This window comes from Spea bombifrons, chromosome 11 (genome assembly GCF_027358695.1).
Source record: "Spea bombifrons isolate aSpeBom1 chromosome 11, aSpeBom1.2.pri, whole genome shotgun sequence".
Lineage (NCBI taxonomy): Eukaryota > Metazoa > Chordata > Amphibia > Anura > Pelobatidae > Spea > Spea bombifrons.
This window is the reverse complement of record NC_071097.1, coordinates 34654074-34681415: the sequence shown is the minus strand read 5'-3', so window position 1 is coordinate 34681415 and position 27342 is coordinate 34654074. Positions and strand designations below refer to the sequence as shown.

The following is a 27342-nucleotide window of genomic DNA, read 5'->3' as shown; positions in this document are numbered from 1 at the left end:
GAACTTTTCTCACATAAAGCGAGTGATATGATAACAAACGCCAAGCACCGGGGAAGAATTGGGTTACTGGGACTAAAGAGAAAAGTAAAAATGCTAATTAAAGTTAAGCCAAAGTATGGCGAGGATTGAGGAGCTAAGCTTGCTGGAAACACAATGTCGCTAAGAAAACTATGAACTGGTTAGTGTCCATCAAATGGGTAAGAAAGGAAGTGTCAGAAAGAAAAGCTAGGCTTGGTGGGAGAGCCTTGAAGTCTTAATATGTTAGAGAGTTAGATATGCATAGTCAGAACAAGCAGAAGAATAATAGGCTAGGAGACTGGAAGATCTAAAGCTAGTGTGGGGTCATCAAAGACCTCTCTATGGTTAAGTCAGCATGTGGCAGTGCAACAGCTCCACCTGGAGTAATCAGGAAGACGTTGGTACTGCAACACAGAACAGACAACATACAATAGACCAAGAGTAAGAGGACAGGACTAAAGACCAAGATTAAACAAATAAAATAAACAACACTTACAAATAAATAAAAAAACCTTTGTAGGTGGTTGAAATATGGGCAAGGCTAAGGTAATATACGCTTGATAAATATATTTAATCACAATTTACAGCATGTAGGACACATCAGAGATAAATCATTCTGCCACTTCAGTTGATTCAATGTGATGTTAAGCCTCATAGAAACCAAGGAATCATGGGAATTGTAGTCCAGAAGATGTAGGTTTCTAAAGGCGGCCATAGTGTTTGCTGTGAATAAACAAACCATTTCTCCGAGCCTGGTTACAAGACCTGGACTCCACTAATGAATTAACAAAGAGAAACAATTCCTTCAGCACCTCAAATCGACCAGAAAATATTAAAACAACACACGGCACCGGAGCCCCCCTAAAAAGGGTTACGCTATCATTACAACGGTACCATAAAAAATCAGAATCCTCTCTGGTTTTAATTAGGGATTATTTGCTTTCATTTAAAAACTTCAGTCATCAGATGACTGCTTCGAAACTTAATTAATCCTCAGAGAAACTTTTGTTTCAGATGAAAATTATTATATTGCTTTTTATTGGCAGATAGTTAAAGAAAATTGGCTTTTATTTAGAAACATTTACTGAAAACATGTTAACCTGCAGACAACTGAAAACAAAATTGTCTTTAATTATCTTTAAAGATTTTGTTTCAGCTGCAGTAAGACCCTAGACAGGGTAATGGAGGGTAAGGAGAGAGAGAGAAAGAGAGAGAGAGAGGATAGTAGGATGGAAAGGAGAACAGCATAGAAAGGTCAGGAAATAATGAGGGACATGTCACAAAGTATGGGAAGGTTGTATGGGATGACAGAGGAGATGGATGAAAGAAAGATGACATGATAAAAGAGGAAAAGAGATCAGAGTGAGAACGAAATGAGGGGCTATGATGACACATCTTCTGTTTGGTGGCACGTCATGAGATCAAATTAAACTGAAGACCTGGAGCAAATGTGGCACAGGGAGTATATGCAGGTAGGACATGGTGGACAAAGAAGGTCCATCCCTTGGGTGTTACATGTAGTGGGGCATAGATGGAGAATTCAACATGGGACACATACCTGGTTGGTTAATATTCATGGGGAGCATCTGGAAGCACAAGGTGTGTTTGGAACCAAAGTCAAACATCTGCTACAAAGTCCACTAATTCCTAGTATATGATCTGCGATATAAGAAGCGCCAAGCCCTCCTGGACCCTTAAATGTAGGGTTCACCCAGACAATGGGATAAGTCATTTGGAAACAATAAAACAAACAATCTACATTTTAGGAGCAAGACTTTTCATCACGTAAAGGTCCTGTTATTGCTGTTCCATATTACTGAGCGCTGTTACAGTTATTTCCTTTGTGTGTAATATTAGTTTTACGCTATACAATCTCAGCAGATCTATCATTTTATTCTCCGAAGGTCTAATTACCTAATTACATCAAAACAACACACTTTTGTTAACATTTTCTCTCTTTTTTTGCAACAGCCTATCAGCACCTGCCTTTGCGTCACATGACAATTAAGCATTCCCTAAAGAATTAGGAATGAGGCCAAATTGTACGTGATGAATTCATGGTTTATAGGGTGGATTTGGGTATTAAACAGTACTCGGAATGGTGCATTTAGACATCAAAATGTTAAATTCGACAAAGTATTGCGGAATAGCATCTTTAATGAGATTTGCTTGGCCAGGAAGAGGCCGCTGAGCAAATTTCAGAATTAAACAGGTGTAATTTTATAAAAATACCATCTTGACCACAATGGAAATTTCCATCGCCAATATTAGCAACGTTGGAAGAGATGACTTCCTTGAAGCATTGTAGGTATTGTAATCCCTAATGGACTTGCAGGCTGCCTGAAACAAAGGAAAATAGAGTGCAGCGTAACGTCAGACAGCGAGAGGCCAGCACTTTAATCAGATGAGGCAAGAACCAAAACACAAAATGACCCAGTCACTTAAAACGAGGGCAGAACCCTGTGCACATCCATCAGCGAAAAGGCAGAAACCACGCGAGAGGGAGTCAACTAAAGACAGAACGAGACAGATACGTTGAAAGGATTCTAATTAGATTCAGAATTATTATTTTTTTTGTTTCCTCTACAATCCAAATGTGAAGGTGGGGATTCATAAGGAAAAGTAGGATATATATATATATATATATATATATATATTTATATATATATATATATATATACATATACATACATATATACATGCATATTTATATATATATCCTGTGTAATGTGTGACTAAAGATTGGATTTTTATTCTTATGAGTTTGTTTAATTTCTATATATATATCTATATATCTATATATATATATATATATATATAGATATATATATATAAATATTGCAAAAGCTGGGGATTCTTGTATGACCTTCCATCGTACAGTGGAGAAAAACTGTCCCAAAATTTGAACGAGACTTTTAATTCCGTTATGTGTAATTAGCGTAGCTCGGAACTCTATGGGTTTCATTCGGAGTATCTGGGTGAATTGTTGGCTCTCCAGGACACCATGCTCTGTCTCTGGGTGGTGAAAGCAGCATTTAGCCACACCCACTACCCGCCCCATTACCCCTCCTAACACCAAGCAGATTTAAGCTACCTGGGGAACGAGAAGCCCCACTCTAGCCCCACCCCTCATTTAGCCACTCCCCTGATGAGGGAGGGCTCTGGGAAGCCTCAGCCAGGAAGTTCCAGTGTATATGAAATAAAGTTACATCTGATTCCTTCTTGTGTATCCCCAAAACCTTCTGACTTCAGCAGGCTCCTTCTGATAGAATGTTTTGAGCCGCTACAATCACTCGCCCACCGTCGACTGTACTTATCACAATAAGTAAGAATTGTATATTATATATATATATATATATATACATCAGCGAAAAAAGTATACGCACATTTAAATGTACAAACATACACACACATATATATATATAATATATATTACATTATAATATATATATAATATACATATATATTTTATATATATATAAATATATATATATATATATATATATATATAATATATTATATAAATTACATAATATATATATATATATAATACCGGTATATTATATAATATTACATAATATATTACATTATATATGTACTATATATTATATATATTACATTATATATATTATATATATATCATATTGTATTTTTTTTTTAAAAAAGCTACATGTAAGATATAGATTTTTATGTACACATGTTCAAAAGGTTAATTCCTCTAAGCCTATCCTGCTGTCGCAGGTGTATCTGATATAATACCCTCCGGAGTCCAAGAAATTGAAGGTCATCCTATCCCACCCTCCAATCCCACGAACTCATTTGGTTTAAATTAAATCCAAACAAATATTTGAAGCAAATGAACCCTTCTGAGCATTTCATTTGCAAATTATGGAGTGCACCGGGACACGTGCGCGGGTCGCGCTTTCCCTACCATAATTCCAGCGTGAAATCCACAACGCAAACATTCGAAAGCTCAAGGAAATACGTTGTAGGAGCCGCGCGTTAAATTGTAAGCAAATATCACGCTTAGGTGAGCTTTTGCCAGTTTAGACGCTAAGCAAACAGCGCGGCATAAATCCTATAGAGACGGAAGGACAGATTTAATGCCGGCGATATATATTCAGAAAAATAAAAATATTTTACAGGCTAAAAAAAACTCGCAGCCTCCACTTTAAGAAGAAAGTTCCCGTAAAAGAATACATATTTTTCTTAAAAATACATTATTTAGCTTAATATCGAAAGAAAATGGGTTCTTGTTCCAATAGATGAAAATCCTCTCTGTATGTACTATTTTGGACCTCGTAAGCCTCCAACGAGGAATTTCCTTATATGGCAGGGGGAAAAAATTCGAGCCTGGGGTCACGTGATCATCAGCCTTGCCCACCCCCGTTCTCTACTCCAAATGCTACACACAGCTGATGCTTTATGGCAGTGCTGAATGAGTCCTACCTTATTAGAGTCCCTGTCGATAATAAGGATGGAGTGAAATTATTGCTTACCACGAGGCAGTATGATAAGGCCTTAGGGAGTTAGTAGATATGACCTTACCCTTAGTTAGTAGATATAACGCTTACCCTTCTCGCTTGTGAGTGTGTTTTTAGCTTGTAATATATATATATCATACTTTTTACACTCTTTAGTGGTGGTAAGTAAATAGAACAGCCACCCAGTAGAAGTGGTAGAGGGTAATACAGTGAGGGTATTAAACATGCATGGGATAGACATACGGCTCCTCAATCTAAGACGAGATCAACGACTGATTAAGGTTTGAGTCTTTACAGCAGGAGCAACGAGTAGACTAGACAGGGGCCGTATAGGGCCGACCTGCCAGAAAATTCTATGTTTGCCTTTCACAGCTTAATTAACATGTAAATGTACGTATTTAATAAAATGCATAATATCTCTATTATAAATAAGCAGGCGCACTCACGTCCATCAGCAGTCCGGGCTTCCATATGCACAACGTCTGGCTCCTTATCTAAGCCGGTTACGGACCTAAAAAAAATAAAAAAATAAAAGAGAGACCACAATGAGATGAATTCAGCGCAGACGGGGAGCGATAGCCGCAATATTCAACTGTATTGTATTTTAATTGAATGACCAATGGGGCATAAAGACAGCAAATTGCCTATGCAGGGTGAATTATTATTGTGGTCTTTTCCTTCCAACACACGTGTGAGTTTGCCTTGAGAACAATTTATGATTGGGGGAAAAAAATCTTTATTGGTAACGCGTGGTTAAAATATAAATGAGGATCCTTCATACAACTAGGACTAAACTCTGCCAGACTCACCCTGTGTCCCTCAAAAATGCACCCCCCAGCATAGGGGGGCAGAAATTTTACAGCAAACGTGTCACTAGTTTTGGGCGGAAATTACATTTTTTGATATTTTATTGCAGTTTTATAACACACTGTGACACCCGGCTGCGAAGTCTCCGGGGTTAACGTGGCTTCCCTGGGCCTCGGGGTCACTTCTCCCTTTCTCTGAGAAAAGGGAGTGGCCCTTAGCCACGCCCACTCCCTGCCTAATTTCCCTCCTAATCAGGACTGTCTGAAGCTAGCCCTACTTCTATGCATATTTAGCCCTGCCCCATGCAGAGCTAGCTAGCCCCACCCCTCACAAAGCCACTCCCCCAGAGGAAGAAGAGCTCCGAGCAGCTTGCCCAGCTATGCTGACTGCTCCTAGCACCTAGTAGGTGGCATCTCATCACAGTCTGACCAACCTGGTGTGGCTTTTGGGGTAAAAGTTGGAGGGGAGGGGGCATTTCACTCACATAATACCACTTTCCCTCCTCTTTTTCTGCCTGCAAATTTTTCCAAGCACTGAAACCATTGAAATATTACACACAATATTAGTTAACTTTACTTACAATGCAGTCTATATACATATATTTGTCAATATTTTTAAGGTGGTTTACCAGCTTTTAGGATATTTCGGGGATGCACTTTTCCTGCAAGATGTTAAGCTCTTTATGCAAACACCCACTTAAAGGAACACGCCAAGGAAGGAACATAAATGTCATATATTATTTTTGCAAGTAGGGATTCCTGATGAATGGAAGAAAAATATTAAATTAAAGGGGCAATTACATGCAAGGTAAACGTATAGGGGTCCACCTTTCTCCTGTAACAAACTGCATATTTGTTGGGAACTTGGTGGTAAATCATTCAAAGATGACCTGCGCATAGTACGAGGGTGGTGGATAATTGTAACAGTCTCCCAGCAGAAGTGGTAGAGGGTAATACAGTGAGGGTATTAAACATGCATGGGTTAGGCATAGGGCTCTGAATCTAAGATGAGACCAACCACTGATTAAGGTTTGAGTCTTTACAGCAGGAAAAACAGATAGACTAGGCCAGGCCAGATTGGGCCGAATGGGGCCGACCTGCTGGCGGATGCCACGTTTCTATGTTGCAAAGTAACATTGGATTCTCTAGACAAAAGATTTTGCATAACACGAATTCTGTGTCATTTAACCGCGATGGGCTCTGAGATGGGGTCATGGATCTGCTGGCATGTCCTTCAGCCCTGGACTTCTCAGCAGCCATGATGCAGAAGCTAGGAGCTGGAGGCACCATCTACCACTGCAACATGTTCAAACCCATTATCTCTCATCGTAACTCGAACTGACTTCCAAATCCTATTACAAAGGATGCCGGGCTGGTCTTTCTCTTTCCCTGACCTTGACAGTTCTCGACTGGTAGAGATCTCTATTCCCCGTAGCTTATTTTCAGGAGAAAGTAACGTCTCTTGAAGTTTGTTGAGTTGACAGCCCCAGAGGCAGTAGATGTCCCCATCTCTTGTCCACGGGGCGACGACTACGCAAACCGGCTTCGTATTGGCCGTTGTGACCCATGGGGGGGGGGATCAGCCTCTCCTGGGACGATTGCAAAACACATCAGTTTTCACACTCGCCTAGACTTGTACCCTGAAGAAAAGGAGTCTGGGGAGATGCTCCTTAAATACACTCCAAAAAACATAAATAATTCATGCCTTTTTCCGAAGGCATAACACAATCTGATTGAGAAATCTCTCGAGCGAAGAAAGACAACAGTGGGGAACGTGCAGCTCCGTCGCTGTGTAAATACTTTAGCAAAGATTATAATAAGGCGGCGTGGAAGCTGTCGCTGCGCAGATGCATTTCCCAAGCGATTGTTCTAGAGAAGGACCGATGGGAAACAGCCAAACGTTTGTATTTCGTGCAAAACTCTTAGGGATTTCTAGAAGAACAGGAAATTCCATAAAAAGAACCGGGGAGTCCAAAGAGAAGCTAAATCCCTTTCGGGTGTAGAGCAAAGCGCCACGTGTTAATACGTTAGACATCATTAGCCTTCTTATTAACAGGAAATCGTCACCTTTATAACTACTTTTATATTTAAAAACTAGGTAGAGCCTCTTGGTCGCTACTGTTTGCCACTGCGATTGTTTAAAAGCCATTTAATGTAATGTCTGTGTCATGGGAGAAATCCCACTGAAAAAACACAAACCCAGCGCTGTATACAATAATAATCCCCAGTGCTGTATACAATAATAATCCCCAGCGCTGTATACCATAATAACCCCCAGCGCCGTATACAATAATAATCCCCAGCGCTGTATACCATAATAACCCCCAGCGCCGTATACAATAATAATCCCCAGCGCTGTATACAATAATAATCCCCAGCGCTGTATACAATAATAATCCCCAGCGCTGTATACAGTAATATAACCCCCAGCTCTGTATACAGTAATAACCCCCAGCACTGTATACAGTAATATAACCCCCAGCTCTGTATACAATAATAATCCCCAGCGCTGTATACAATAATAATCCCCAGCGCTGTATACAGTAATATAACCCCCAGCTCTGTATACAGTAATAACCCCCAGCACTGTATACAGTAATATAACCCCCAGCTCTGTATACAATAATAATCCCCAGCGCTGTATACAATGATAATCCCCAGCGCTGTATACAATGATAATCCCCAGAGCTGTATACAATAATAATCCCCAGCGCTGTATACAGTAATATAACCCCCAGCTCTGTATACAATAATAATCCCCAGCGCTGTATACAGTAATATAACCCCCAGCTCTGTATACAATAATAATCCCCAGCGCTGTATACAATGATAATCCCCAGTGCTGTATACCATAATAACCCCCAGCGCCGTATACAATAATAACCCCCAGTGCCGTATACAATAATAACCCCCAGCACTGTATACAATAATAAACCCCAGCACTGTATACAATAATAATCCCCAGCGCTGTATACAATAATAATCCCCAACGCTGTATACCATAATAATCCCCAGCGCTGTATACAGTAATAACCCCCAGCGCTGTATTGAGTAATATAACCCCCAGCGCTGTATACAGTAACATCGGTCGTTGACAAAAATCTGGTTTTATCTAATTTTGTCCCATAAACTCCCTTTATCTGCAGACCTGGAGCCGCCGTTGCTGTCAATCATGTGATATTTTGGGTGACTTTCCCGGCTCAAACCCCACACTGAGCTAATGCTTTATGGCAATGCTAATAAAGTCCGTTCGTCCATAGACTTTCATTGGTCAGAGTGTTTGGGTGGGTAATTAAGACTGAGCCATTCTATTGTTTCCCCACAGGCAGTATGATCAAACAGATTTTTGCATCTTTTTTTAACCTGATACTAGGCATAACAAAATAGTGGGAGATCCACTTTAAGTATTGTAAAGATCCAGATCACCCCAAACATCGTAATATAATCCTGTCTACCAACTGGTTTTAGAAACTGGTTGCAAATAATTCTGGATAATGCTATAAAAAACATTTATTATACATTCTATACGTAGATTAGAAGAAAGGAGCTATACATCACGGAGTAGAGTGACCTTCTGATCCCATCGATGCGATAATTGTATTTGTGTTATACTAAGGATAGATTTGGGTGAGAAATGGCCTTTTAAAGGGACAGCACTCTATTCCCTGACTACTTGGTGATATCTGTTGGATTCTATCTGTGGAACATACTGATTAACATAAAACATCATTATCAACTGGCACAAAATCGAGATTCTGATTACCATTCCCTTGTGTCACATGACCCACCAAAAAACATAAAATGGCCCAATTTAAGAATGATTTCATGTGGATTTTGGGTGTTTTTTTTTTTTTTTTAAATTAATGGTAATGGTGTTTATAAATAAATATATAGTTCTATATTCAAGAAAGAGAAATATATAATGTATAAATTAATAATAATAATCATATTAATATATAGAGATATCCTTTTATATTTTTCAGTAACTAAACCCACAATGCAGATTTCTTCTGATCTAGACATGCGGGGAAAAAAAGTTTTTTTGTCCCCCCCCTAAAAAAAAAATCCCAATGTGAAATGTGGGCGCATACAGTATATATTCACATGCCCTATAAATAAATAATAAAATCAAATAAACCTTTATGCCTCTGTTATGGTTACATTTCTAAAATTGTATCAAATATTTCGTTAAATTCGCTTTTATTAAGAACAAAAAAAAATGTAAAAAATTTAGATGAAAAACTGGATACTTTACAAATTCTACATGTATTCCTGCAAAAAAAAATGATCTTTTTTTTTGGCGATTCCAGGAGCTTCCTCTATTTATTCTTTTTAAACGAGCAGAATTCAGCCTAAAATATTCCACGGCCGATTCTGGGTCTAAAAAAGATATCTTTAATGACCTCGACCCATAAAGGATACGTTTTTATTTACCGACACTCCGGTTGCCAATTAGTTTTTTTTTTCCCCAGCCAGATTCCGGGCTTTTGCACAGCAGCGTAACCCTCTCGCCCGTCTCCAAATATAATACTAAACTCCCTCCGCGGTCTGAATACAAAATAGGAACCGCCGTGGCATAACAAGTCGGCGGGTAGCTGTCTCTTCGCTGTTTAATAAAATGCAAAGCGAGCCCGTGGCATGAAATATTAATACCGCTCACCGAAATAATTACGAGACAACTAAACATATATAATCCAATTAACAGCTTGAATATAATAAGCCGTTATAGGAGCTGAACATGGAAGCGGCTTTAATACCCTCCAAAATTCATGTCGGCGGAGGGGACTATCTGTTATTTTTATAGCAGAAATGGTCAGGTGACTTTAACCCATTCAGGGACAGAGGGGCGTACATAATAATAATAATAATAATAATTATTATTATTATTATAATAATAATAAAATGAGTTAGTTGCCCCGCTGGTGCTGAAAGGGGTATGATACATTACCTAAGTCGGGGGTTGAATTGGCATGTTTTAAAGGGACAGCTGTTTAATTCTAAAACGATTCCCAGAAATGAGCTTTTTTTTTCAGGGAATGCTTAATTGTCATGTGACTCATAAGCAGGCACTGATAGGTTGTTGGTACGCAAGCTAAGAAGCTCATTTTTAACGTTGTTTTTAAGTGATCGGATATGCAGAGGAGGAAAAAATAATTACAGGTCAATTAAGGTTTGCCTAACATGTTTGAAATGGTTAAAACCGGTACATTATCATAAGAATTTAATGGAAGAATCCTGAATAGATTTGAGCCCTACAGGTACCCTTACTTACAAAATTTAGCGTGGAGATTGTACGTGTGCATGTCCTGTTTTAAATTACCGGTAATTATAAAACTGTATCACTTATATTATCGCATTATTATTATTATTATTTTTATTATTATTATTAATTATTATTTGTATATTATTATTAATTGTTTTATATAGCACCATCATATTCCACAGCAATGTACATATTCTAATGCCATATATATATATATGATCTTTCATCCAATAATCAGCTTCCTTAAAAAAAAATGCTTTCTTCTTATAAATTTAAAAGATTCATTTCTTAAGGAACTTTTGGACCACAGTGTAGAATCAGGGGTGGGCTGGCACATTCTTGTCCAAGTGGCCATTAACCACCCCCCCGGTAACTCACATACTCACTGACACACATATTCACACATACACACTCACATTTACACACTTACATACTTAAACTGACACATTTATACATTGTCACTAACACACACTACACAGTCATGCTAACACACAGTTATCTCACATACTTATACACATATTCATTCATGCTTACACACGAACACAAAAAACACATACATATTCATGCTCACACGCTTACACATTCATGCTACCACACACACTGATACATAAACTCTCACTCTAACACACATACATATTCCCTCACTCAAGCTCTCACTCACCCCCTCTAGCTTACTTGCAGTTTAGCATAGCAGTTATTGGAAACTGGTTTGAGGAACATTGGTCTAGACTGCTCCAGAAGCTGAAGGTGGTGATTCCTGGCTAAGAAGATACACTAGAAAAAGGGAGAGTCCGGCACAGCAGAAGTAGACAACGTGTCTTAAAATGTGGTGGACTTTTGCATAGGTCTAATCAGTGCCAGATGGAGGATAACTAAGCGGGCCTAACACTTTAAGGCCACTTGTATTCAGATGGCCAGTTTGGGCCTGGGTCTTATTATATTTATACTAAGGAACTTCCCAGAATGGGCCACCAGTAGCTCTCCATCTTCTAGAGAACTTTGCATTCTCACCAAAAGCTAAGTGTGCTTGACTTTTCTTTACAGATTGCCTATATAATTTTCCACCGAGAGGGGACGATGGTGGACTTTGTCTGTAGAAGCACTAGCTTCAACTTTCCTACTTTTCCTACTCAAAATATTTGCCATTTTAGTCACCCATACCTACATATCTTGTTTCTAGGAGGACTCTGTGGGGGAGGGGTGATTAGCCACAAAGTGAGACACGGCTACCTGTGTGTGGCACAGGGCTAGCCCCCTGGCAACCTTAAGTGGATTGAGAAAAAGAAGGTGACAGGGAGTGCGTATGGCCAACTGCCTCCCCTCTGCCTAGAGAAAGAGGAAAGATAACCCGGAGACCTGGAAAGTAGGGCTTCACCCGGAGACTCTGAGTCAAACCTAGAGCGTCCACAAGTGTGATCATAGCGAGCTCAGTATTCTATATTCCTCCTCATTTGAATTCATGTGGTCGTATCGTTACGGAACGGGGGATTACTTTAAAAATAAGCGTTTCTCTCCCTGTATGTTCGGCGTGAATTATAACAAAAGAAGGAACCTCGGAACCACTGGAGCCCATCCCAAGCAGATAAGATGCCGCGTCTCTGCAAGAGCTCATTGCAGTCAAACGCCTTGAAAGAAGAAAGAACAGCGTTATTCCGGCTTGTGAACCGTAATCTTTCATCCAAGAAACTGTGAGGAATACAACATCCAGTAAAATGCTAACTATTTCTCAACAATAGGTCTCCGGGGGTTTTAAAAATAAAACTATTCTCCACGACTGCATGAAACTCCGCTAAAAAAATCCCCCCCCCCCCAAAAGAGCAGATATTTGATAACGCCGGAGACCTCCATGTATCTCTGGAATAACAGCGTGTTTATGCATTATGTGTTTATGTATTATGCATTGTAATATCTCTCATTTCGGGACGGAAACCGTGGCTTGATTGCGGGTTTTTTGTCTCCTGCCATAATGAGAAAAGTGATAATTACATTGGCTCGTGTCGCAAATTTCACAGGAATTGTCTTATTTTGGTTCAGAATCCTCTTGTTTATGAAATGCATACTTACATTTATTAAGGTGTGAGTTTGTTGGTCCCAGGATAAGGGGAGGACTGACAAATGTGGAATGTTGGAGAATTCCCTACAGCTTGATTTATGAACAATATCCCATATGGCTTGAACCTACCACCCAAGTGGCCATATTTGGGACCCGAGTCCCTGTATTCTCCCCTGATGTTCCTTGTGATGGGAGATATCTTCGACTCCTTAGCGCTCATGGAGCTGTTGTTTCTCCTTGCTATTCTTTCTTATCTTTCTCCTTACTTTATTGGCACGTGGCCATGGTGCGACAGACATCGCATTTGTATAGTGTCTGCGCGGTGTAAATAAAATCTATTATTCTTCTTCTAAATGACTTACAAATAGGTATTTGATATGAAGAGAGGTATTTGAATTGAAAAGAAGAAACTGGCCTGGAGATCCAGGGAAAACTGGCCTCACCCAGAGACTCCGGGTCAAACCCGTGGTAATCTCAGGTATGCTAATGTGAGATGTGACCTCATAGATTGTGTTATGTCCTTCCTCTAAACTTCTAGATTCATCAGTCAGCAGAAGATTGGTAATTTATATCAGTAGGAGACAGAGGAGGAGGAGCTTTATGTAGCCCCACCCACTTCTGCCCATTTTGAAGCAGGTTTCATTCATTCTACCATTTTAAACCTATGCTCCAAAAAAAATTTTTGTTCTGGGACAATTAGAATGCATTTTGGCCACTACTTATCTACAGTTTCCGTTACCACGCAACATAAAATAAATAACCTGAATAAATAAGAATTTAGGTTGTTGCTGCCAAGAGTTTCACGCTGTAATGCAAAGCATCGCGTTCCGAGACCAATGGGCTGATTTAATATTTTATTTTAGTCACACTCGATTGTAAATGGCTTTAAACATCTATCGTCCCTGTATCACTTCATTAAATGTCAATGTTTATGCCCAAGGCAGCGAGCATCCATAATTCTACAATTAGATTTCTCGTACACTATATAACAGGTCTCTGCTGGACCCCGAGGGGTTAACACAATAGTTGGGAACGGTACGGATTGGATTACAGCAGGAACTTCTACTTAGTCACAGGTATGATGTCTGCTATTAGCGATATGGAGGCTTTTGAACAGGTAGAGTATAACAGCAGGTTAAAAACTCTGACTTTAGGGGAATTTAAGGTGCTTACAATTTGCACCAAGAAATGTTGCTCCACACTTGATAATTTTTGACTCGACCCAGCGCTTCTGTTTCACAGTTGAGTTAAAAAAAAACAGCAACTTGTGCATTCGTTAATTAATTGCGCATTCATTATTTAAATTAAAAACTAGTGGAGTCCCCCATCCCATATCTCAAACTTGCCAGAATGCATTAATTTAAAAACATTAATTTAAACATTAATTAACAAATTAATAAAAAAGAAAGGGGACATCTACAGGGCAAACAGGGGGAACAGTGATCCTCCTCCAACTCATGTGAGGATGAGTGAGGATTAAATTATAGGGGTCGTGGGCATGCCGGGGAACTCTCTGGGTTTGACTCTGAGTCTCCAGGTGCAGCTCTGCTTTCCCGGGTCTCCAGGTCAGCTTCTTCATTCTGGAACAGCCACTCCCCACCCATGTCCTGCCCACTTTCCTCTGATTACCTCCCCCATAGACACTCTGGGGATAGCCCCGCCCCATGCGCAGCTAGCCCCGCCCCCACACAAAGCCACAGAACAGTTTCAGGTATAGCCATAGGCTCCCAATCCGGGGACATTTAAACAGGGGGCATTTTTTACCGTAACATGACAGTTTTGGGGGGTAAATGCAGAGCTGAGACCGAAGCGGCTGTACAAATAGTATCAAGATACAAATCTGTGTTTTAACCCTTTCATTGTTCACCTCTGATCAATTCTAATGCTTAGTAAACAAGGGCTAGTTAAATGCACCGTTTGTGGAAGTAAATGCCTTTACCTCAGATGTTCATTCCTTTGTCATCCCTTAAACCCCCAAACTTAATATGCATTCAACATATAGGGTGTGGGACACATAGCATTCAGTTGTTCATGCTTACACAAATCCCAACCTTTCAAATGGTGAAAGAGTAGTGATTTTTGTTTTAGGGGTTGTGGTGAGAGCTGCGGCTGGGACTTGGCTTTTTTTGTGACTTGATATGTATTATATATCCCCGACACTGTATATACACAAAATATATGTATATATTTTCCTAAAAAAGAGAAGCATCATGCGGGGAAGTAGGGTCCCGACGAGGAACTTTCCCTCCTAAACCTGCCTTATCATTCCTGCCTGGCAGAGACCTCCCTGACGCGGTGTAACTACCCTGTGTGTTGTTGTTGTCCTCAGTCTTGCCATATTGCATGACTTTTAACATTAAACTGTCTTCAGCGACATCACCTTGTTAGTGTTCCTGTTCCTCACCCAGTTTTATTCCTCCAACGCAGCTGTTTTTGTTTCAGTTTATTTGTTTCACCCTACGTATTAAATCGACGATCATTACCACGCGTTTGGTATCCTTTTAATCAAATACCTAACTTTATGCCTACAAAATAACCGACTTTGCGCGAGTGAACTTGATTTGATTTAGATTTTTCTTCTGTTCCCTTACTTTGCATTTCGTTAAATGATAAAAAAAAAAATTAACTATTTACACGTCTACTTTTTGGAAGATTTGTTGTTTTCGGATATGCGCATGGAGAATGTGCGTCCAGGGAACGGACCGCAGTTACTAAGCCCCAATAAACCGCAGAAGTATCACGGCGAACACGGGAATAATGACGGGCATTTGCATAGATTTGGTCCATGTTTACACGCGGCGAGCGCCTGGCTTGTCCTTCACACTTCGCTGATGATATGACACCGCTAGAAACATGGAATAGCAATCCGGAGACGCCGTCATTACAAGACGAGCCGGCTCAACACGATTTCATCAGCTAAAGAACATGTTTCCGCTTAATAACGCCATTACACAGCGGCTCCACGGGTATTAGGCAAGCTATTCCGTCTTAACCATCCGTGCACCAACAAAATATATTAGGACATGGAATTACATCACAGAATCACACCAGGGTAAGGCCGGTTTACCCTTTCTAGAGGCAAAAGTTATTCTTTAAATATCAGAAGGCACTAAGGGGTTAAAAGTCATAGTCAAAACAACCGTTACTTATCTTATTTCTAGAGGCTGAGATGGGTCGTGAAATAAATGTTGCCAAATCGCTTTAGCGGCAGCACCATTTATTTGGTTGCTATGGTGATAAGTCCACTCTTAGAACTTTGTATCAGATTCCCTATTTATCAGAAAACAAAACATATTTTTTTTGTGGTGGGCGGGGAGTGGGGGCGTGCCCGAGAGTCTCCCTGCGAAACCCAACGACTCCCCAGGTATGGTGGGCGGGTGGACACACCTCTGACCCTTCCCACTTCTGCGCATGACCCGGCCCTCATTGTCTTTCGCCACGCCCCAGCTGGACACCTGAGATAACGGGGGGCATCATAACAAGGCCTTGACATATTTATTCCCTATTTTCACGTAAAGAAAGGGGCTCTGTGTATGGAAGCGGAGACGCCGGATACTCCTGAGGAAGATCATCGCATCAGCATTAACAGGCAGAGCAACAAAGCTGCTCGATAAGTCATTTGCACGTAAATAAGCTAAGTGGCCGCATCTGGAAGATCTCCGCAAAGAGCTGCGATTGAAGGGATCTGAGCGATATTACGCGGCGTGTTATATAGATTAGGGATGAATGGACGGGGGTCTCGGAAATTCACATCAGGCAGCAGCAGTCTCGTTAATGCAAAACAGCATGATTGGAACATAAATCTCGCAACTCAAATAACGGCACAATCACCCAATAACAGCAGGTTACGGCTTATTTAAACGGACCTCATAATCATACCTGGGAACGTGGTGACCCCGAGAGGTGACCTTCTTGAATTATTAACCCTTCGTGAAGATTCTATGTAGTGGCCCACCCAAATGGCCCTAATACCGGCCCTCATGAAAAGCTTGGCTTATCATTATTTAATGATACACTTAAATGTCACCTCCATTCAAGCAGGGATATCAGCCATAACATTCTGGGAGCCAAAACACCAACTGGGAGTCTTATATATGATGACAGCGGGGTAGAATAGTTACGAGTGTGGCTGTATGACCACCCTGATAATAGGCCCCTTGGGGGCAAACCCAGAGAGATCGCCGGTACGACCACCATTTTTGCCAGCAGTATCCGGATACAAACCATTTTGCCATCATTAGTGAATTGCTGCAATAAAATGCTTGTGCTTGGCTACTAAAGAGTTAATATTTTGGGAAAAAAACATAAATACGCTCTCCAATAAATAGATCAGTCGTTGGTCTCTGTTTATATTCCCTCATTGTATTAAGCTCTACCACTTCTGCCAGGAAGCTGTTCCACTTGTCTACCACCCTTAAAAGGGAATTCAAACGTCCTTCCATTCCATCTCAGCCTCTGACCCTCGAGCGTTAGATTCCTTATGTATTGGAACGAGAAGAAACACTGCGAGGGTAATAACAATGCACGGTTTGCATGAGATGATTGAAACCCCCGCTAGTATAATGTGTAATTGCAGATTATTAAAGCGCGGGGTCAACAGGAGGCCCTTCAGAGTCCAAACCATATAATATACGATTTGCTTACGCAGCAAGCGCTGAGTACTTTTTCACTATTAATTTATTAACCTGATAACGATGGCTGCCGTCAGGGATGCTGATGCTCATGGCAGGAATGCGTCCTTCTGGGTGATATAGATCTGCGTGTCAGTGCGGGATGCAGAGGTCATGAATCAATGTCAAGGTCAGTGAAGGCTACAGGGAACGTTCGTCGAGTTAACTATTCCCATCCCGTTCTTCTCTTTCTGGCTCCGGCTTAGTCCTTATTTAGATGTTTGCATCGGAATTTTTTTTTTACTACATTTGATGTGCAAAAAAGCCCCCAAAACCCAATTGAAAGCTAAAAAAAAGTGGGTATCGGCAACGGCCACTTGCGCCAGTCCCCAGAACTTATAAAAAGGGGGTGAACATCAACCACAGTTAACGATAACTTTAGAAGGGTCACAATTGCAAAGTATGTAATAAAAAGGATAAAACAGAACATCATGGAGGGACATTGTAAAGCACGGCAGCCCATTCTGCCCCCTACTTAGTCTTATTGTTGTCAAGGTCCCACCAATGATATATACAGCAGTGGGCAAAAGTTTTAGGAAAATAATTATTCCTCCCCATTAAGTTATCTTTCCCCTATAATCACTGAGATTGTTAAAGGGACGCTGCATGTGATAGTCGTATTTTCTCTAAATTAACATTTTTTCCCCCTTTTTCCCCCGAAAGACTGACTGCCCCATGAATTCCCCCCATGCATTTAACTCCCTACCCGTTTCTTTGGCTTTCAAGAAAAGGACTGCAGTACAACACCTCTTTTGCTTGCTATACTTCCAGCTGTGATATACCGGTGAGAAGAGCACCAATCGGGATGCTCGGATAGCATGACGTCAGAGTAGAAGATGAAGGAGTTGTTTTGTCTTAGTGGAACAGCACCTTTAATTCATGGCAAACCCAATATATTGCTATATAGGGAATGTGTGTTAAGTCCTGTAGGAAGTAACTAGAGCATCAGATTCTTGCTAAGTATCCTGCGTTATCAGAGAGAGCGTGTGTGTGCGTGTGTGTGTCCCCGTGTGTGTGTGTATGTGTGTGTGCGTGTCCCAAGGGAGACAAAAAAAAACAAAAAACGTGTGGGATTGAGATCTGAGATCGGGGTCGGAAGCGATACTGTTCTGGGCACATCCCTTATCACTGGATCGTCCTCTCTCTTGTATCGCCACGTTCTAATCTTTGTAGTCTGTTACATTCTTACCATTCTCTGGCTTAAACACAGGGTCTTACATTCCCAGTTCAGCGGTTTACCACACCAGCTATCTTAGAGACGGTTGGGGTGATCTCTACTACTCTCTACTCGTTGGGACCCAACGAGTAGAGAGTAGTTGGGTCCCCAAAAAGTAATTGAACATACAGCTGATAACAATTCTAATAAACACGTCCATATGCTTCCTTGTTCCCTTGCTGTTGAAATGTCTCCTGGGTTGATTTATCGGTTGTTCCTCCGGCAGATTGGTGGTTATGGCCGTTTAGGACTATAAAGTAATGTTCTGAATATTTTACTATGGCTTTGCAACGGTTGTTTGAATTTTTTGGATTACTGATTACTCGGTTGACTACCTCTGCTTGCCCACAAATCATGGCTCCATATTGGTCTTCACACTGTGACCATTCTGTCCAACTTCCTAAAATGATTTATCAGATTATGACCATCCTCTCCTCATTCTGATGTTCCTCTCCTCTTGTGACCATCTTCTTCTCCTTACCATTCTGACCATTTCCTCCCCATCCCATCCCTCATTAAGACTAGCCTTACCCCACCATTCTCACCATTTGTGGTCACACTCTTCTGATGTTCACCGGTCTGACCATACTTCTCTCCAAACAACCGATAACGAAGGCCAACGGGCAGATCGACGCCAAAGTCATGGTCAACCACTGACCGATGACCAGAACAGAGCCTACCAAGGTCAACCGCATCGGAAACAACATCTGGGGACCCGATCCTTCCAGAAACCAAAGTCAATCCCAAGTATTTCAGTAAAATAATTAAGAATGCAGAGGGTGTCCTTTCAATGCATTTGCTTAATATATTGGTGTTAATGTAACCAACATTAAATTTCTCCGCATTTTTTTTTTGGGTTGGCTTTGATTAAAAAGTAAAACTTTTTTTTTTTTTTATTGTTTCACTATTACTATAAAATATTCGCCAACTCACTCGCTTTCAGCCTTTATGGCGTTCAAATCTCCCTTCCAAAGCAGACTTTATGGTTAATAGTTTATCGTAATTTAGAGGTTTTTCCAGAGTGCTTCTAAAATACGTCTCTTTATAAAGCTGGAATTTAGAAGAAATGGAAGGTGTTATGAATCACGTCTCTGGTTTTTTGGGTTTTTTTTTGCTGTATTTAGCTTTTTCATTCTCGCAATGATGTCATATTATCAATAGAAGCAATATTGTTAAAAAATGTCCGCGCGATAAGCCGATATTGTCGGAAAGCTATTTGCAAAACACATTAAATTTGCATCTAATTTAGCAGCTGTTTGGAGTCAGAAAGCTGACAATATTTAAGGAATTTGGCTTCGGCGCTTGTTTTTATTTGAGCATTATGTTCTTTTTTTTAACGGAAGTGATCTTTCTATAAAGAGAACTAAATTATGTATAAGGGTGCCTTGAATTTGTATCCCTTAATTAACACAAAATATGTTAGCAACATGCTGCGTACCAAAAAAAGAGAAGAAATCCAATAAAAAATGCTGTTACCACCAATAAAATACATTTATTTATTTATATTTCTTTCTTTCTTACCGCAAAGGATAAAAAAAAAGATTTAGCTGTAAAACCGAGAAATAGCTGAAGGTAGTGTGACCGGGGTGGGGTAAACGGTGGAGCACATGGAGCAATTGCTCCAGGGCCCCGGCGTTCTGAGGGCCCCTGCACCAATTACTCCAGGGCCACAGCGTTTTGAAGGGTCCGATCCTCTCACCTGACCCACGAAGTAGCTATCCAATTGGGTTCCGCTATGTCTAGCAATCATCTTGCCTCCCTGGCGCTGCATGGCAGGAAATGACATCACTTCTGACCACGTAGTGTCAGTGAGTGATTGGATGAGATCACCTCTCGGTAAAGGAAGTTGCGCAAGGAATATACTGAGAGGGTAGTTGATAAATGGAACAGTCTTACGGTAGAAGTGGTGGAGGCTAATACAGTAAGGGATGGGATCGGCGTAACGCTCTCCTCACTATGGGACCAGACCAAGGATTGTTAGGGGTTTAAAACCCTTACATCAGGAAAAAATGGGCAAACTAGTTGGACCATATGGTTGTTCTCTGCCGTGGAATTCTACGTTGCTATATACAGGACGGAAGAATATGTATGTACATGTATGTATGTGCGAATGCATACTTCTCTTCATTAGTCCTCCAGTTGCAGTTGGTGGCACCATAATAATCTGTGAATACTATACTGATACAATAAACAGCATGTGGAGCCACCATAATTAGGCACCGAAGCATCGTTCCCAGGGGCAGGAGTGAGGGGCAAGCCAAAACAAGCCCGATTTGTCAAATAACACACTCAGTGCCCATTATCCAGTCCCATCAAACATACATTTCCATGGAAATTCTAAATTTTGTAGAAGAAGCGCAGAAGTGATCTGGCCATAGTGTAAATGCTGTTTGAGGTCTATGTTACCAACACCTTCAGTGCCCCTACACAACCCCACCAATGAAGAACGCGTATTAACCCCTTAATGACAAAATGCATTGTTTTCAATGGGTTTAGGGACCGCCCATTGTCCTTAAGGGGTTAAAGTACCTTTATATGCGTTTTTTAGCTGCAAAAATAATGATAATAAAAAAATTTAAAAAAATTTAGGAGAAGCTGCAGTTCCAGAGCTGTGGCACACCACATTTGGCTGGAGTCAATGAGGGGCAGGAAAGCACTCCTACTGACATCAACGGGAGCGTTTCCTGCACATTCTCATAAGAAACACTAGAACTCGCAGTAAGCCAGTGCAGGAGACGTGTTTGCCCAGGGGGCAGGTGCAGGGGCAGAGGGCAAATGCATTGAGGGTGGTTTTGCTCAATCCCTCCATGTATTTGCAAAGCATAAAATACGTTAATTTAAACACTTAGATATTTAAATATCTTATGCATTAAAGAGTATACGATGGCTGGAGTGTCCTTCAAGCAGCTGCCCTCAATGGTTTCCAACGTATGTCCAAAGCCTACAATTTTATTGTAAAAAATGTACACAAGTGGTATTCACAAAGCACAGAGTCTACTATTTCTTAATTATATTAATTACCGTTGCATTGAATAGAATAACGTATTTTCGGTTCCCATAAAGTCTGGTTTCCATCAAACAGAAAAATCTATTATACTTGTTTTTCACCCGATCCCCATTCCACCTGGCAAGTTCTCCAGTTATTCCTCCGAGCCGCCTCGTAGAGCGCTTTGGCTTTGGTGGCTGGGGTACAGAGCCAGAGAGAGAGAGATGGGGAATCTGGGCTTGGGTACATGTTGTAAATTGCATAATTGAACACGTCTTTCTTCTTTTTATAAAAACAAACCTAGAATAGCTGTGTTTATTTTTGTACAATTCCCATTCCTCCAAAAGAAACGCAGAATGAAACAGGTGATTATTGTTCAAACGATGATCGTTACTTGTTAGAGATGGCCCTTCTCCAGACCTGTGGACAGCAGCTGCTGTCACATAAAATATTGACATTATAGCTGGTACATTATTAAACAAACAGCGAGGTAACTGCGGGATTCCAGTAGACAGTGGTTTTTCTGAACCCACCTTGGCCAGTGGTCTACGGAGGCAAATAACAACGGGAAATATGACTATAAGACTATGAATAAGATGATCCTTGGGCTTTAACCAAGGAATTAAAAGTTTGGCCACCACATTATGTGGTTCCAGTTTTGGAATCAACCCAAACTGCAGAAGAACCTGTGAGAGGCAACAATGGGGTAGCTGTGGGATTCCAGGTCACCGTGGTCTTTTAGGCCGGTGGTCTATGGAAGCAAATAATTGTCACTATTATCAACAATTGCAAATAATAACGGGAAATATGACTTTGGTAAAAGAATGAAGAAGCTTATCCTTGTGCATCAACCAACAATCAACGTTTGGCCACCACATATTGCAGTTTCTGTTTTGGAGTCAACCCAAACTGCAGAAGAACCATTGATGCTTAAGAGGTCAAACAAAACAATGTATCTCATTTTGTTTCGTGATCAAAAAACATCACAACGCAAAATTATCCAGCTTTGCAACATTGGGAGCCCGATAAATGTTTATAAAAGCCAGAATCAACATCTCAAGATTCATTGTATCTGAAACCAAAAAACGAAGGAGCTTGTGGTGTTTATAAATTATTGTTTCAAGGAAAGATTTTTTTCATGCAGAAGAAGATTTGACAAACGCATGGAATTAGTAGATTTTGAAAGCCAAAGTAGATTCATATCTCCTTCCGAGTTTTTGGTATCCACCTCTTAAAGCGGATGTGTCATGTTTAAGACTTAGTACAGAACATTCTTATATTTTGAAAACAGAATATAATAATTTTGAAGATATTCAAGTTTTTAATTTTTATCTTTGAAGACCTTGGTGTGCTTTTATAGAGACCCAGCCCGAGATCAGCTGCCTTTCCTTATTGCTTCTTCAAAAGACACCAAGGCTTATCATGACCCACCTCTGATAATATATTATGTTGTAAACACTCAGAAAGGTCCTCAATCTCCAATGTTTCTCCTTCACAAACTTCCTCTCTAATCCATAAGAATGTTTGTGTCATTCGCTAGAATTCTGGATATGGCCTAATACGGGTTACATAGTATCCTAGACCCCAGTTTCTTAAACTTCTCCTTTACTGATGACCGGCCGCTTTATGCTATCTCCATACCTGGTTGGCGTCCTACAGCTCTATATCTTCTGAGACAATGACTTTGCAAGGGTGTGGGGTTAGACACAAATGAGTGCTTAAAGTCCAGCAATTAAAGTTAAGAAGTTAAGAAGTTTTTGGAAAGCTGCAAATTAATATGTCAATTAAGGGTGTAGTAGATTATTGTTGGCCTTATTTGCATGTGCCTACCCAGAATCCCTTGTGGTTGTGGCAGCACCATGAGATTTCTGAGGGAAAAACAAGCCTTCTAGCGTGTCTGGTGTCTGTAGATGAGTGTTTAATAATTGCTTCTACTACCCCCTTAATTTTAGTGGAAGGGTTTCCATCACCTTTACTCACCATAACTTATATAATGGTATTTCTTGGCTACCCCAAGCCTCAACGATTAAGCCAGTGTTACAACCTCATGCTGATAAGTCCCATAAAGGATGAAGCAGCTTCTTGGTTTTAGAGCTGGTATAGCATGGAGCCTAGATGTGCATTGGAACCCCCAGCTTGCAGTTTTTTTGGGTCACATTTTACAGTCTGCACCTTTCTCTGTGGGTGTGTTTGCGTGAGAAGCATTGATTGCCTTGTTACCTGAGCTTTTTCTTGACTTTTATGGGCGTGGAAGTGGAAAGCTGTCTGTATGAAGTGATCTGGCTGTTGCACCTCTTACCTGAGTTTTGTCTAAAGGCTGTCCTGTACAGCGGGGCGATTACTTTCAAGGGATCCATGTATAAAGTGGATATAGAGGCAAAAAGTGATAATTGTTGACCTTATTTGCATGCGCCTACCCAGAATCCCTTGTGGTTGTGTCAGCACCATGAAATTTCTGAGGGAAAAACAAGCCTTCTGGTTTGTCTGGTGTCTGTAGATGAGTGTATAATAATACTTCTACTACCCTTAATTTAAGTGGAAGGGGTTTCCATCACCTTTACTCACCATAACTTATGTAATGGTATGCCAATTAATTAACGTTTAAATACCTAATTTTACTTGGGTGAAAAACACATCAGATACTGTCTATCTGTCTGTCTGTCTGTCTATATCTATCTATCTATCTATCTATCTATCTATCTATCTATCTATCTATCTATCTATCTATCTAGTGTGTCATTTTAGCCAATGGACCTATATTTTCAGATAACCTTTATATATTATTCCTGTTTGGGGCTAATTTGTGTTGTTTCAACCCCTTTGATCTATAGACTAGAGGTGTGCAATATATTTCTAAGTTTGCATTGCGGTATACCAGGGGAAAGCTTTCCAGGCCGGATGCCGGAGCGTACAGTAAATTATATACTTATATAAAGAATTGCACAATGGGGACTATAATTTCGAAGAGGTTGGAAATAAATGTCTGTACACTTAGAGATTGGCTTACTGACTAACCCCACGGAGGATGCATTTTCCCCACTGCTTTTAATTCTTCCTTGGAGCGATGTCCTTGAAGGGAACCACTAAATGGCATTATAGATTCAGACAAAGCTGTCCAGTCATTTTAATCAATGTATTCACTAGAGGACTATACCGGGATAGAACTGCGGCGGTTCTCTGCCCTTGGACTGGATACCAAACTTTCATAATAAAAAAAAAAAAAATTAAAAGCATTTATTGACATATTAAAAACACATTTAATGTGAAATATTGCGTGAATTAAAATACAGAGCGATGTTACGGTTTATGCAGAAGTCGTAACAGGAGAGCGTTCTGCTTGTCGCTATGAATATGGCTCAGTAATTATACCGCCGGTATTTTGAATCATATAGAAGAACATATTACTGCTGTGTCTGATTGCCACTTAAAATATCATTAATACTGGGCAACTTCTCAAATAAACTGTATCTTACGTTAAAATAATTTACTTTGGGTGAGAACATTAAAAAAAAAAAACCCACAAAATTTCCTTTCAGTGGCTCGAGACATTTAATTTCTAGAAGATGTATTAGACGATTTACGCCCCAAGAGCTTTGAAAGCTTTATGGCAAGAATATTATATAATATAATTTATATATATATATATATATATATATATATATATATATATATATATATATATATATATATATATATATATATTTATTTATTTATTTTTTAAGGCGTCTGTTCACTAAAATGCATGCGATTTGGCTAAAAGCATGTGTTTACAGCAGCAGAAATGTATTTTATGAATAAACGAATATAGCAAACCCTTAAACTAATATAATAAAATTAATTGATAGAAAAATAAATGAATAAATGTAAAGAAAACAAAACAAGGGTCCCAAGACCACCCTTTCACCAAAGATAAAGAGGATCACCCCTTCTTCCACCATGATATAAAATAAAATGTTCTCTGGGGTACAGACCCCTAGTATACACTATTGTCCAAAATAATTCATAGTTTCCATACTAAATTCCCAATGGAGTTCCATGACTGTAGTAAGGGGATCAGATGTCTTGAGTCATATGAATCTCCGTAAAGTTCTAAATCCCTTTAACCCAACTCGTATACCGTGTTCCATCCATGTGACGTGTCATACAATACGGCAGATCCATCAGAACAAAGTGATATTTATTCATTTTGTGTAAAATAAAACTCACCAATAAAACCTGTTTGGCGTGATCCTCTCGTGCATAAGATGCCACCTTCGTCCAAAATCCATTGAGCTATAAAGCTGTAAAAAAATAAGACAAACAAAAATAGGTCATATTTCATTGACATAAATAATATCACTTTTTCACACATTCATTGCAAGATAACTTAAAAGGAAAACTTTGTACACAGGTGAGAAGGTGATAAACAGTGGGCAGGGAACTTTATTTCAACTTAATTCCATACTATATACATTGTTATATATATATAGCCGACAGGGGTTTGACACTTATTGTTGTGTGTTGTAAGGTGAAGGACCACTAGTCAGTGTTGTATGCAGGAAGAGGAGAGGCTGCTGGATAGTGTTGTGTGTATTCGGGAAGGAAGAGAGGAGAAAGAAAGGAGGCAAGGATGAAGAAAGATGGAGAGTGAATAAAGAAAGATATAGAAAAAAAGAGAAACAGCGAGAATGAAGAAAAAGGAGAGAGGGAGAAGAAAGTTAGAGAGAAAAGAGGGGGATAAGAAAAAAATAGGGGAAAAAAGAGGGAGAATAAGGAGCGATAAGATAGGGAGCAGGAGAAGAAACAAAGAGAGACAAAAGGTGTTGTCATTTTAATGCCAAGGGCAAAATAAGGTACCCCACAATGTATTGATAAAAAGGATTTAACTCCCCGTACATTTGAGAAGCCTATAGTGACAGATAATTAGGGGAGGATCAGCCCTGGTGATGACAAAATAGCCCAGAAGGTACACAGGGCAAATAGTTAGCGCACCTGTTGTGCAAGATCATGTTCCGTCCCCGTGTTTGACATCAATTAATGACGGTTTTCTGCTCATTTCAGAGACTTTTGTACATGTCACATGCAAATGCACTCCCTCTGGGGTTTTTTTTTACAAGAAAAGGTTAAGTCTGCCTGGCCTCTTGGGGTCCAAGAATTTGCAATTTCAATCAATTTCCAGCTGACTAATTTTCCGTGTGAGTGCTTCTTTTCTCTAGAGTGATGTTTAAGATAAAGTATTCTGGATTTTGCCCACTGTGCAGGACTCATCATATGTCTATTTATCAAAGAAACGTCGAACATGTGGGCATGGCAGGAGTACAGACGTCAGGCAGAGCAGTAATGAAATAACACAGCACCCAAAACACTCATCTATTAACCCCTTAATGACAAAGCCCGTACATGTGCGGGCTCAAAATGCATTGTTTTCAATGGGTTTAGGGACCGCCCATTGTCCTTCAGGGGTTAATAGGATACATCAGGATCAAAGGGTGTAGGAAACTAGATACAGTAACATTTAGTTACCTATAGGGAAACATATTTAATAATAGCAGATAATATAGACTCTATTGTAGTTGAACGCTGGTGGCAGCCAAATGGTCCTAATAACAGTTCTAAAATTATGACTAGCTATAAGGCAGGGAGAATTCTAAATTAATCCACCTTTATTCAAGCAGGGATTTCAGCTGTGATGTCGAAGTTAAAATAAATGCACCAATAGGGAAGCTCAGACATCATTAAATCAGAGTAGAACAAGAATCAAGTCCAAATATATCCAGGTTAGACCTGGAGTCATGGGGTAAAGCCCTGTTTCCCAGAGTCTACAAGTCACAAGATCTTTGCGCAAAGGGAATAGAGTTTTCTACCCA

The 27342-nt window shown here is 40.1% G+C and overlaps 1 protein-coding gene across 1 annotated transcript in view; it reads right to left on the bottom strand.

Annotated features, from left to right (window-relative positions):
• Window positions 1-27342, bottom strand: part of SORCS3 (sortilin related VPS10 domain containing receptor 3) — a 213052-nt gene that overhangs the window by 61368 nt on the left and 124342 nt on the right. The window contains exons 5-6 of the mRNA XM_053451030.1: window positions 25703-25776; window positions 4949-5013 (exon numbers count right to left, since the gene is read on the bottom strand). Coding sequence (XP_053307005.1) covers window positions 4949-5013; window positions 25703-25776 — 139 coding nt within the window. The remainder of the gene's footprint in view (window positions 1-4948; window positions 5014-25702; window positions 25777-27342) is intronic.